The sequence below is a fragment of the Salvia miltiorrhiza genome, chromosome 2 (assembly GCF_028751815.1).
Source record: "Salvia miltiorrhiza cultivar Shanhuang (shh) chromosome 2, IMPLAD_Smil_shh, whole genome shotgun sequence".
Classification (NCBI taxonomy): Eukaryota; Viridiplantae; Streptophyta; class Magnoliopsida; order Lamiales; family Lamiaceae; genus Salvia; species Salvia miltiorrhiza.
In genome coordinates, this window is record NC_080388.1 from 74,311,394 (window position 1) to 74,325,666 (window position 14,273).

General features: G+C 29.4%; 1 protein-coding gene across 1 annotated transcript; it reads left to right on the forward strand.

The window, feature by feature from the left end:
* The first annotated feature begins 7,669 nt into the window (after nt 1-7,669).
* On the forward strand, nt 7,670-9,149 carry LOC131009333 (MYB-like transcription factor ETC3). Its single transcript, XM_057936639.1, has 3 exons — nt 7,670-7,985; nt 8,382-8,502; nt 8,796-9,149. The coding sequence occupies exons 1-3, from the start codon at nt 7,922-7,924 to the stop codon at nt 8,890-8,892; spliced, it is 282 nt and encodes a 93-aa protein (XP_057792622.1). The 5' UTR covers nt 7,670-7,921; the 3' UTR covers nt 8,893-9,149.
* The last annotated feature ends 5,124 nt before the right edge of the window (nt 9,150-14,273 follow it).

The following is a 14,273-nucleotide window of genomic DNA, read 5'->3' on the forward strand; positions in this document are numbered from 1 at the left end:
GTCACCGTCGTGATCCGTTGAATTAATGGAATCTTTTTAATTTCATATATGAGTAGATTAGAAAGAAAAATAAATATTATTCTAAATGTGATATAATTTGGTTCTTTTAAGGGATGACTATTATAAAAATTTCTATCTCTGAAGAAATTATTAATTAACCATCTTTCTTTATGCATACATTAATGGCTTTTTATACATAAATTTTGTATTAGATTAAATCTATTTTTTGTATTATTTATAGATTATACAAAAATTAATAGTAAATACTTAATTTTTAGTTAATTAATAAAGGAGCTTATTTATTTAAACCTCGCTTGAAAGAAAGTTTCAAAATTGGGTTTACGACATTGTGGAATATGATTAAATCAAGATTAAATCAAAATAATACTAATAACTTTTATTATAAGCAATAATATTCCGACAAATTCAACGCCATATATTCTGTGAAATAATGGGCCATCAATCCCATGTTACGACTTACGAGGCGACACACAATAATTATCCAATTTCACTATATTATTTTGCACGATCCATTTTTAATAAATAGTAATTAATTAAGACATGATTAGCAGAACCAATTACTTGCTTAGCACTCCATAATTTCAAACAAATTAACTAACTAGGTCTACCGTGATTTTAGTAACTTGATAATTAGAAACAAGATAACAATTTTTAAATAGGGTTAAGTATATTTGGAGTATAAATTTAGAGTATGATATGTATAGGCTAACCTACGAAATAAAATTTATTACTGGAATCAGACTTACAAGAGGTATCTGAATATAATCAATTATGCAACTCGCACGCAGGTGGGACCTACACCACACGCAGGCGGGAGTGTATGATACTAGATGACATAATCTTTCATCTAATTGAATTCTCCAAAATCCTCACAATCACCAAATTAAACTGTAGGAAATTTTGTGCTCATCTCGGAATCTTGAATTTGAGATTTAAAAAAATGGAAATTTCACTAAAGAATTCATTCGTTGTTTGCGTGTTTTCTTGTAGTGTATGTAAAATGATATACTCCCTCCGTCCACGAAATGAGTACCCATTTGTGGACGGCACGGGTTTTAAGAAATGTATGGAGTGTAGTGTGAATAGTTTAAGGGTCCCACTTTTTGAGTGTATTAATTAAAGAGATGTGTGGGGTACACTTGCCAAAAAAGGAAATGGGTACTCATTTCGTGGACGGACGAAAAAGGAAATATGGGTACTCATTTCGTGGACGGAGGGAGTAGTAGTTAATAATTTATTTAATTTTCAAATTATACTCAAACGGACTAACGGTGGGATAATAGAAAACTAATAGTCTTATATTCTAATATGTGAAATCTCACTAGTTATAATTAACAGCTTAACAACCTGGATCTCTATCACTGATTAGTTGTCTCGTGCTCAATCATATTTTAATTAGCATAGTCAACTAGGATAATTTAAGATAGATTAATTACTTAATGATAGCTGTTGTGACCACGTCTGTTAATTAGTTCTTTAGGAATTTATTGTACATGTGTTAGGTAATTAAATATATAAGAGATAATAACGTCTAATACACTTTACATATTTCTTATTTTATAGTACATGAATATAAACTCTGCTTCAAAATATATGAATTTTCATTATATACATTTTGATTTTGCACGCGAAGAACATTTTTAACGTTCACAACTGATCAATCTCAATCGCCCTAATTGTGTTAACCTAAATCTCTTACCCCTAATCGATATGAATGGAAAATCCACAATCCTGAACCGTGAACTACGACCTTGAATTGTAAACTCATAGCTTCCCGAGCTTTAAATGCGAAAAATAATACTTTAAATGATGATCTATAATTTTAGGAATTATTTTAGAATGAAACGACAATGTTTTCATTACTAGTCCAACTACATCATTTAGGAAGTCGTCAGTTTAAGCTACGAAGACAATTTCAACTAGTCCAACTGCATCGTTTAGGAAGAAGTAATGGGCTTAAGTGGGCCTTGGTTGTAAGAAAGGAATGGACTGCTATCATGTTTAAATTGGGCCAATTTTACATTGCTTTACCCAATAATTAATGGGCCTGATGATGTGAACCTATCATATTTTAAAGGGAAAGTTGCACAAAAAGGTCATTAATTCAAAAAACAATGCTACTTATACCCCCTCATTTTATTCACTATAACTCCCGATTAAAAAATAAATAATTATAAATTTACTATTTTATTCTATTATTCATAGCCCCACTACCACCTCCCGCGAGATCCAGACCAACGTGAGGCTTGTGCTGCCGGCGGAGATGGCGAAGCACGATGCGTCAGAGGGGACTATGGAAATAATGAAATTTAGAATTTAATTTGACTTAAAAAAATCACTTTTAATTTGGAGCTACAAATTACAGGGAAAAAAGATAAATTTATATTTTTTTAAAATTGGGTTGACTAGGGTATCTAAATATAATCAAATACACCATACAAATGTGGAAAAATAACCACACGCAAGAGTTGGGAAAATTACACCGCATGTAGGCGAGATTGAACCCAAGAATACAAAGGCGCGAAAACAAAACTAACACCTCTTACAAATACTTCATTGGCAAGCTTTGGATATTTATTTAAGACAAAATAATATTTAGAGCTAGATATTCCATACTAAATACTGGAATTGATTGTTAACTCTTAAGTGACGTTTACTTTGCATAATTGATATAAAATTGATTATTTTTAATCTAAAGAGTAGAATTTCTCTAATCTTTCAATTGGATAAGAATCAAATAAAACTAGTTTAAATTATAAAAATAATTATCAGACTTGGAATATCTCAATGTTTCAATTCTTTAAAGTAAACAAACGATTAATTTTACTATTTTTATCTATCAAAGCTAATCTTTCAATGTAAACACGACTCAAATTACTACCATCATTCACCTGTATCAATTTGCATATGTTTGAAATTCAATAATCAAATAAAATGCATAAGAACATTTTTATTTTCTTACGAATTTCCACATACGTGAAGAAACTTTTTTCTTAGAGAACAAAAGTTATGCAGTTTGGACTCATCTCCATATTCTGCCAACCGTCTTTAATTCTAAAATTTTCAGCTCAAATAAAGAAAATAAAAAAGAAGAGGCAACCAAAAAAAAAACAAGGAAATTTTTCAATTGGAAGCCACAAATCCATTCGATGCATCTGCATCTCGCAAATCCTAATCTCAATCAATTTCGTTGAAGAGACTTCCTTGTCGAATCGAGCTTCTCGGCGATCTCGGCGTCCGTATACCCCTCACCGATCAGCCTCTCCTCCAACACAAGCAGCTTCAGCTCAATCTGACGCTTCCGGTCATGCTCCGACATCTCCTTCTCAGGTTTCCAGATCTCGCCGGCTATTTCTCGTTCTCGACGCCATTCGTGGCCCTTGCTCGAATCGCCGGCGATGTTGTGGGTATGTTGCTTCGCGAGGAACTTGTTGAATTGGACGTGGCCGTTCGTTCCCGATCCGCGAGGGGTCTGCAACCCTACTCTGTTGAACATGATTGAATGCGGCACAAATTTTGAACAATCGCGAGCCCTAATTTAATCAGCGCAGAGAAAATTTCCCAAATTCAATTTCTACGGAATAAGTGAAGTAGTTGAAAACTTGCAGATTGGTAGTGTATTTATAAGGAGAATTGATGGTTGAAAAGGCGGGAAACGTTTTTGGGCTGGGCTGCATTGGCTATGTTAGGCCCAATAACATGTTTTTTTTTTTTTTTTTAATGAACTTGTATTTAGCTACAACTTACAATGCACATAAAATATTTTAATATTTTTTATAGGTTAATTGCCTGTAAATTGATGCAATTTCATTTTTTTCAGAAGTTTCCCACAATTTTTAAATTTTGCATAGTAATTCACCACCTGTAAATTTCTTCTCATTTTTTCGGTAAAAGGTAATGCAATGAACTCTAATCTATTAATTCATGATTGAGGATTCTTTTTGACTGATATTTGTAATCTTGCATGGTCTTGAAAAATAAGAAATTTGGCCGGAATTATCGTGGGAACATTAAGAAGAAATTTTTAGGTGGTGAAATCTATCAAAATTAGAAAGTCATGGGAAACATCCGAAAGAAATGAAACTTCGTGAATTTACAGGCAATTAACCATTTTTTATATGTGTAAAATTTATATTAAATCAGTTAGTTATCATATTTATAAAACATAATAAAAAATTGTAATTTTAATTGAATACATCTGAGATGGAAAAAAATTGATCAAAAATGAAAATAAAAAAATATTAAAAATAGATTTATTCAAGAAAAAAATATGAGATACGAGAGAGAATTTTGTTAAGTTTTAATCTTTAAATAAATATAACTTTTATATTTTAAATTCAATAATTACATAAAATATATTCCCTTCGTTCTACATAAGTTGACCGATTTCTTTTCGGCACGAGATTTAAGGAGCCAGTGTTTAGTGCTTTAAGTTTATTTGGTAATAAAGTGAATAATGTGAAAAAGTGACAAATTTTTTTCTGTACAACAAAACTAATCAACTTAAATGTGACAGTTCAAAAAAAATACTCCCTCCGTCCGCCAAGATTATGGCAATTTGCTTGGGCACGAGATTTAATAAAATTGGTGATGATTTTGATGTAGTGGAGAAAGGGTCCCACCACTTTATGAGATGAGTGGTTGGGATTGAATTTTGAGTGGTTTTTTTGTAAATAAAGAGTGTTAGTAAGGATAAAATATTAAAGAGGATGGTGGGACCATTACCATAAAAGGAAAGTGACATAATCTTGGCGAACGCCCAATATAGTAATTGTGACATAATCTTGGCGGACGGAGGGAGTACTATTGATCAAGTTAGTTGGGACGAGGAGAGTATTAAATTAAAGATCACTATAAAAGCTTTAAAGCTCTTGTAGTGATATTTAATTTGATATGCATAAATCAATTTCCCTTATAAAGATGTTTCATGTACATATATAGGAAGTGTTTTTAAGAAAACATGCCACGTCATTATGAAAGAATTATAATTAAGATGAGGCCTTGGTACTTTTGCTAGTATTAATTCAGCTAGTTTGTGTATTTTATTGTAATTATTACTAATGGTTGGAACATTTTTGTTGAATAGTCAATATTAGTTTATGATATAAATAATAATATTCTCACTTGAATACTTGATGACTAAATAAAGTAATGAAAAGTAAAGCATGTGCTAAAATAACGAATACTAGTATGATAGGGAAAGCAATTGATGATCAATTTATCACGGATCTCCCATGCCTAAAATAGCAGATGTGCTTCTGCAAGGGAGGTATCCATGTCTTTACATAACATAACATAACGAAAAGACAATTAATACAAACTAATTTAATTATCTAATTTGCTTTTTTAATTTAACCTAATAAATCACATAAAACATTCTCTCTCACACACACACACATAGCATATTAATTTACTTAATTAAATGAATTATATGAGCTACAGAGAAATATTTATTCTGGAAATATATTTTAATTTAATTTAGAGTTATTTATCGTAAAACACACAAAATTTCAGCGAATTCTGATTTTTCCTATGACTCAATTTTGAAATAAAATATATCAGTTTCACGATTTATTTGATTTTTCCCATGAATGTCAAAATTTTCCGAATCAATGCTGAGATGGGCGCTTGAAATGCCAAAAATGAGTGTTAGAAACTCTCTAAAATTGGATTAATTTTGCCATGCTCAATTTCCCATTGGCAATTTCTGACATTTCAGGCGTCCATCTTATGATTGATTTATGAGAATTTGACATCCATGGAAAAAAATATGACAAATTGTGAAAATTATGTATTTTATTGTAAATTTGAAAAGTCATGGCAAAGATCACATTTCAATGAAAGTTCATGTATTTTACGCCAAATAACTCTTTTATTGTTATAAATATGTCGCTCGACAATAAGCAAAAAATATATCCCCTCCCCTCCGTCCCATTATAAATGTCTCATTGCTTTTGGGGACTGAGATTAAAAATGTATAATTAGTCTTTTAATTAATTATTTGTCTAGAAAAGAAATGAGATATTTGTAATGGAACATTCTATTATGAAAAGTGAGACATTTGTAATGAAACAGAATGAACTATAATACTATCACAATTCACAAACTAACTATTTTAAATAGAAGCCTTCTAATTTTTGTGCTGCAAATAGTCATGTGTGGAGATCCACACCCTTCAAAGTGTCAATTATCATTAACAAAGTAGTTATCATGATAAAAATGACATTTACTTTTCAATTAATGTCAAGTTATTCATGATATGAAATGTATGTTTCTAATTAATGTCAAGTTTGGTTGCACTATATATATAACTACTTGACATTGATTAGAAACATACATGTCATATCATGAATAACTTGACATTAATTGAAAAGTAAATGATATATATATATATATATATATATATATATATATATATATATATATATATTCACATGAGTTGACCTTTTTGTTCATGAAATTGCTTTAAGTTATATATAGGGAGTGATTCAAGTGAGTCCATATATTTATCATGTAAAATATGAGTAATTATATCATGAAGATTTACGATGGATTCATGACTTTGCTGAATAGCTTTATGATTCGGGTACGAATCTCATAGGTGGTGAATTTTTTTTTTTTTGAAATTATAATTTTGCACAACGAATTTATAATGTTTTTATAGCAAATTCCAGAGTCGACTCATTTTATACGATAAATATAGTTTATATATATATCTTGTTATGTTATAGTGAGATTGTTATTTTTTCTGAGAAGTGAGAATATGAATAAGTCAGTATATAATATTGAATAAAGAAATATATATTGTCCAATAAAGATATTCAAAAAATTAATAAATTTTTCGTTCCCTTCATGATTCGAACCTAGGTAAAAAAATTCTCTCTCCAAGTACTATCAGTCATAGGATACATTAAATCAATATGTACAAATCAATATAAGATCTCACCATATATATATATATATATATATATATATATATATATATATATATATATAAGAGATCTCATTGGAACCATTCCGTAAATGTTAAAAAAATATTCATATTTTAATAGATCTATGCTTAGTTATACAATTAGTACAGCTGACTTTCGATATAAATATATACAAAGTCATATGCAGTAATATTTATAATAAAATCCTTCAGCTCTGCACGAAACAAGACACAAGAATTAGAATTTTTTTTTTAATTGCATTTACAATATTATTTTACTAATATTTGACTCACAAAGTAGTGAAGTACCATTTCTAATCATCCGATCCATAATATTCTGTTTGTTCTATTAATTAAGTATATGTTGTCTCTTCTTATAAAATAGTATATGTTTGCTTATGAGATTGATCAATTATTACGAAAAGATGTGATTCTCACTTGAACTTAAAAAGAATTTTGTATTTAGTGAAGGCCCCCTACAATTTTGTATGAAGCCATTAATTAATGGTAATATATATGTAAATATAAAGAATTTTAAGAGCGATAATTAGTGGAACTATATTAAAAAAAATAATAGAAATATATTTTACGAACGAACGAAAAAGTAAAATTGAAAAGATATTTTCTGGACAGAGAGAGTAAATATTTTTTTTAATGTATCTCAAAGAAGAAAGTAGTATTTTTCTAATGTTCAACTACCTATCAAACCTCAACCCCATTCCCATTTTAATCAACTACCCTTCTCCCTTATCCCTTGCCTTTTCTGTTCTTCTATTCAACTACCCTTTAAATTCTCCCAAAAAGCAGATCAGACATTCTGTTTTTATCCTAGATGTTTTGCAAGAATTTTGCACAACACATCCACAGACACTAATATTCACACACACTCACACACTACACACACGATATTTTCCATAAATATCCAAAAATATTGTCATCGTCTTCGAAATATCTCCAGAAACCCTAATTATGGCTGATGATCCGATGCAGAAGGCCGAAGCCTCCGACGATGCCGCGTCGATAAGCTCCAGAGGTGATCTCTATATACTAAACTTTCTTACTATCCTTTTTCTTTTAGGGCGCGTTTTCTTTGACGGAAAAGGGTGGAAAATATATATTTCGCCCTTTTTCCACTCTTTGTATATATTTTCTATGTTGGATAATTTTCTTCGGGCAATATGAAAAAAAAAGAAAAGAAAAACGAGCAGCGCCTTTCACTTCAATTTATGACAATATTTTTTATGAAAATTTCCACATCTTTTCATCAATCTTTTTTCTCGTGATGAATTTATAAGTAAAGAGATCACACCATATTAATGTTTTGTATGTATATATAAATGGATATATATGGCGTTGAATGGAAAAAAAAAAACGAATGAAATTAGGTTATTTTCGAATTATACGTGATATATTATCTATTTTTTTGTAGGGGAAGTATTAGATTTGGTAGCAGCTGATGAAAATCACAGCAGTGAAGAAGCCAAGAAGCTTGAGTTTTCTGAAGATGAGGAAACCCTAATAATTAGGATGTACAATTTGGTTGGAGACAGGTATTATTATTTTCCTTAATCATATATAATACTCCGTCCCACTCCAATTGGCTCACTTCTTTTGGGCACGGAGATTAAAAAAACTTACTTTTTAGTAGAAAAGTGGCGTGGTCCACACCAATTAAGTACATTGTTTTTTACTTAAAATGGAAAATGAGCTTATTGAAGTGGGGCGTCCCAAAAAAGAAAACGAGCCTATTGGAGTGGGACGTCGGAGGAAGTATATGATATTAAAATAGATTTATTTAAAGAATTGTTTAGAATTCTTTGATTAATATATAGCAATATTTTAGGTGGTCTCTGATAGCCGGAAGAATTCCTGGAAGAAGTGCTGAGGAAATTGAGAAGTACTGGAATTCCAGACATTCTACTGATCAAACAACTGATTAAATATTTGGTATATATCTTGAATTTTAATTATATCAAGTGACCAAATTATAGTCTAGGATTTTTATCACATTAATTAGTGGACTGTGATCTTTAATTATGTTAGTGGACTATAATATTTGAGTTGTCTTTTTATAGTCTACATATATGCGACCAAAACATGTTTAGGTCGTTTGATGCATGTGAAGTTACTCATTTATCTCATATGTATTAACTTTTTCTATGAATGAGACATGGCTTGTTGCATGTCGTTTGATCTATATATATTATGTTTATTAATTATAGGGATGATGATAACATGCAACAAAAGATAATAATTCTCATGATAACCAATTAATAATAATAATAATAATAATAATAATAATAATAATAATAATAATAATAATAATAATGTGTTTTGCAAATTAGTGTTGTATTATGGGTTTGATATTAGAATGTTCAAAATGTTTGGTCTGGTGGATGAGATAAATAAAATCGATATAATTGATGGATAATTAAATAATCAATCCAATTTAGACATGACAAATAATTATTGAATTGCATGATTAGAGTGCAGGCTGAGTTATCAATCATGGGCCAAATCATACAAATAAAACATTTGATTAAATTGGAATTCTATTTTATCAATCATATATGTTTTATAACTTAAACCAAACACATATTATTAGGGCTCTTAGATATGCAATATGTGATAAAGTGTGATATATTTGACTAATTAAGATGTCTTTTATTATATATCATATGTGTAAAATATAACATGTTGTTTGATATGATATATTAAGATTATACAAAGTTAATAATGATTATAAGTATGATTCATATAATGTATACCACCTACCCCTAGGTGGTATAAAATCACCTGGCCCAAATTTGTATATATAACACATTTTCACGCTTTTGATGGTTCGTTAATTGGTTTGAATAATAATTAACTACTTCAATTTATAATCATAGTCAATACATAGATAGATTTATAGATGGAATATGATAAATAAATTCATAGAGAAAATACTTAGATAAAGAATTATAAATTGCATGGAAAATAATTAGATCAAAATTGCCAATGAGGCCTAGCCCAACTCTCTTTTATAAGAAATCTTGAGTTCAATCCCACCTACGTGCGGTGTAGTTTTCCCACTTCTGTGTGGTGTAGAGCTTGCGTGCAGATTTGCTTATTTGATTATATTTAGATATCTCTTGTAATCAACTTCGTTTATTAATAAAAAAATCTTATGAATATAATTGGTCAATAATTTATGAAAATAATTAATCACTCATTATATCGTTGAAATTTTTTATCCAACACCAGGGGCGGATCTATGTAGGGACTGCACTGGGCTCCCCAAAATTTTGTCATATATATATATATATATATTAAATATATTTAGCCTAATATCTACATAGTTCAATTTTAGCCTAGTCCAACTTTCAGGAGGAAAAAAAAAATCTTTGAACATAAAAATAAAAATTAATTTTTTCTTGTAGAAGATAGATTTTTTTTAAAAAAAATATGTTGACGTAGTTTTTTATAATTATTTATTATAGTCGATGATTGAATTTTAATTCTAAATCCATTAAATTTTCTATTTACACATATAATGAATTGTACAAACTGCTCAAAAATTTTGGTTCAGGGGTTCGAGTTTAGTCCCTCTATCGACAAATCTTGGATCCGCCCCTGTCCAGCACATTATATTTGAAAGTCAAACCCTACGGATCTAGCATTTGAATTTTATTGTATTGAAATAAATTTTATAAGTATGTTTTTGGTTGTTAGTTTGCTGGTTAAAAAGTCAGGAGACAGGTGTTGGTTATAGACGTTAGTTGGTGGCGAATAAAATCCTATAACTATTAATCTAATCAAATCAAATTAATTCGATCAATCTACCACTTCCACTAGTAAAGTTATAATTAACAGTTGACCAAATTCTACCATTGACCAATATATATAAAGAAATTCCCCAAAAATCAAATCAAATTAATTCGATCAATCTACCACTTCCACTAGTAAAAAGTTATAATTAACAGTTGACCAAATTCTACCATTGACCAATATATATAAAGAAATTCCCCAAAAGAGTTACGAGTATTTGATGTCATAATTTTAAAGACACCACATGAGTTTAATAAAGCTAGCGCAATGTTAGATTACATTTGTGTGCAATCATACAAAGTGAATAAATTATATTTGAAAAATTAAATACGACGGACTATTATATGTAGTGAGATTCAAATATGCTATCTTCGTCTATTAAGAGTATATAATAATCATTTAATTTAACGTTCACAAAAGAATATACTCCCTCCGTCCCACTATAAATGATTTGTATTTTATTTTGGGACGTCCCACTGTAAGTGATCTGTTTCTATAAATGAAAATTTTTAATCCTTAAAAAAAGTATAGGCTCTACCACTTTTAACTAATTTACATCTTCTTCTTAATTCTCGTGTCGAAAAGTTTTGAGTTACTTATTATCGAACGAAGGGAGTACTAATTTTTTTTTTAACATGACTCTATTTTCTCATTTTAACCACAATCATTCATTTTTATCCACCGAAAACACATCTAGTAAGATAGTGTACTTTAATTTGGTGGATAGTATGACTTTTATACCAATCAATCTCTAGACATAGTTCGCCTAAAAATAAAATAAAATAAAATCTAGTAGACATAGTTCGAGGTTGGTATTTCAAAAATAGCCACATTTAATTTGATGAATCATGTTGTCTAAATTAATTAAATTACACAACAATCGTTTTTCTTGGAAAATAATAATTTAAAAATTAAGTAACGATTGACTCAAAATTGTAACTTTTAAATTTAGATATTAATCACTCTATTAGTATGTCAACACACATACATAATAACTTGTACTCACTTCGTTCACAAAAGAAATAATTTAATTTGTCATTTTGATCTATTCATAAAAAAATATTGTAACTTATTTTTAGTAATTATTTGTAGTTTTCTTTTTCTATGAATTATTTTTAGTAATTATGTGTACTCACTTGTGAATTCCTTTCTCTGAGTAGTTTTTTTTTTTTTTTTTTTTTCACTTTTCTTAAGTTTTGGGTAGGGATGGCAATCTACCCGCGGGTAGTGGATATCCGCGAAAACCCGAACCCATTAGGATGGGTTTGGATACCATTTGATATCCACGAATAGTTTCGTGGGTACAATTCACTATCCATTTAGTTCGTGGGTATGGGTTTGGATACTCACTATCCATACCCGCGAAACCCGTTTACCCGCGAAAAATACTCGCCAATTACCCGTCAAATATCCAAAAAAAATTCTATAAAATATGGGCTTTAAATACATATTTTGAGATTATGGGCTAGTATTTTATATTTTAAAATAGGCCCAAAGTCTAATATTGAGCACCGCAGTCGTCTCAAACCAAAGCTATTAGAAGCATTAATGTGTACTCAAAATTGGCTACGAAATCAACTCGAAGGTATGTAAATTTATAATTATAATTAATCTTTTATTTCATATATCTAATGTAAATAATTGCTTATTTCATAGGTCAAGGAAAGAATGGAAGCTTTTGGACTTGTCTTGAAGATGAAGAAGAAGAGTTTAATGAAGAGGGTTCTATTTCTACTGTCGAGCAATTATAGACATTGTTCTTTGTTGGATTTTATATTTTAGTTGATGAATTTAAACATTGTTCTTTGTGAATTTGAATTTAAACATTGTTATTTGTGGATTTGAACTATGCTATTTGTGTTGATTTTTTTTTTTCTATTAAATTTGTTGTAAATTTATATTTAAATTCTATTTCGTGGGTATCCAGCGGATAGTGGGTATCCGGCGAATAGCAGGTATCCGTCGGATAGTGGGTGACGGATACCCGTTGGATAGTGGGTTTCGCGGATACCCGACGGGTAGCGGGTATCCGCGGGTAGCGGGTTTGGATACCATTTGATATCCATGGATAGTTTCGTGGGTAGCAACCACTATCCATTTAGTTCGTGGGTATGGGTATGGATAGTCACTATCCATACCCGTCGTACTCGATTGCCATCCCTAGTTTTGGGTCTTTTTATGCTCACTAAATAAAGGACATAAATTTTCTTATTAGAACTCATATGTCACCATCTCTTAGATATCTTCTTCGCGCACCATACGTGGGTATAGGGGTGGGAAGATATGGTTTGAGTATAGGGTACCCGATTACCCGATTCGAAAAAATCGGATATCGGGTACCCTATACCCGAAAAATTTAGGGTTGAGTTCGGGATCGGGGTAGTTTAGGGTGCAAAAAATCGGGTATCGGGTATACCCGAATATCCAAAATTTTAATATATATATATATATATATATATATATATATTTTAAAATTATTTAATTAATTTAATTAAAAATAAAAGCTGAAATTAAGTTTGAATCACATCTTTCAATTTTTCAAACCCTACTCCAGTAATCCTACCCAAAATTTTAATATATATATTTTAAAATTATTTTTGATTTTTTTTATAAAAAAATAGGGTATTTTCGGGTATTAGGGTACCCCATTACTCGATTAAGCCCAAATCGGGTAATTCGGGTACCCTAATACCCGAAAATACGATTTTCACAGTTTGGTTTGAAAGATGCAATTTTGACCGAGTAATTTAGGGTACTCTATACCCGAAAAATAACAATTATTGTGAATAAATGTTTCAAAATTATTACATCTGTTTATGATAATTGTTACTTTTATTCATTAGAAATTGTACTTTTAATTATTTGGTTAACTAATTATTATAGTAAGAAAAAGTAATTATTGATATGAATAAAAGTAGTGCTTATTTTTACTCATTCGAACTTATATTTTAGTTATTTAATCAAGTAAAAATTGTCATAATAAAAAGTAACCACTGATATGGTGAAAGATAATGCTTTAAAAATACTACATTTCTTCACAATAAGGTTTATTTTTATTCATAAGAACTTTTACTTTCAGTTATTTGCTCAAGTAATTATTTTTGTACGTAAAAGTAATAACTTATGTGAAGAAAAATAATGCTTATTTTTACTCGTTAACATTTGTATTTTTAGTTATTTAGTCAAGTAAACATTGTCGTAATAAAAAGTAATAATTAATATGATGAAATGTAATGTTTCAAAAATATAACATTTTCTTTACAATAATGTCTATTTTTATTTATAATAATATTTACTTTTAGTTATTTGTTCAAGCAATTATCTTTAAAAGAAAAAGTAATTATTAATATAAAGAAAAGTAAAGTTATTTTTATTGGTTAGAATTTTTATTCTTAGCTATTTGATTAAGTAATTATTGTCGTAATAAAAAATAATTATTGTTACAATGAAATGTAGTGTTTCTAAATTATTACATTTGTTCATAATAATTTTTACTTTATTTATGAGAATC

Bases quoted from the DNA above. Each gene is read 5' to 3' on its own strand.
- LOC131009333 (XM_057936639.1), top strand. From the start codon at position 7,922: ATGGCTGATGATCCGATGCAGAAGGCCGAAGCCTCCGACGATGCCGCG. The intron at 7,986-8,381 runs GTGATCTCTATA...ATTTTTTTGTAG, and splicing joins CGCGTCGATAAGCTCCAGAG to GGGAAGTATTAGATTTGGTA. The intron at 8,503-8,795 runs GTATTATTATTT...GCAATATTTTAG, and splicing joins TACAATTTGGTTGGAGACAG to GTGGTCTCTGATAGCCGGAA.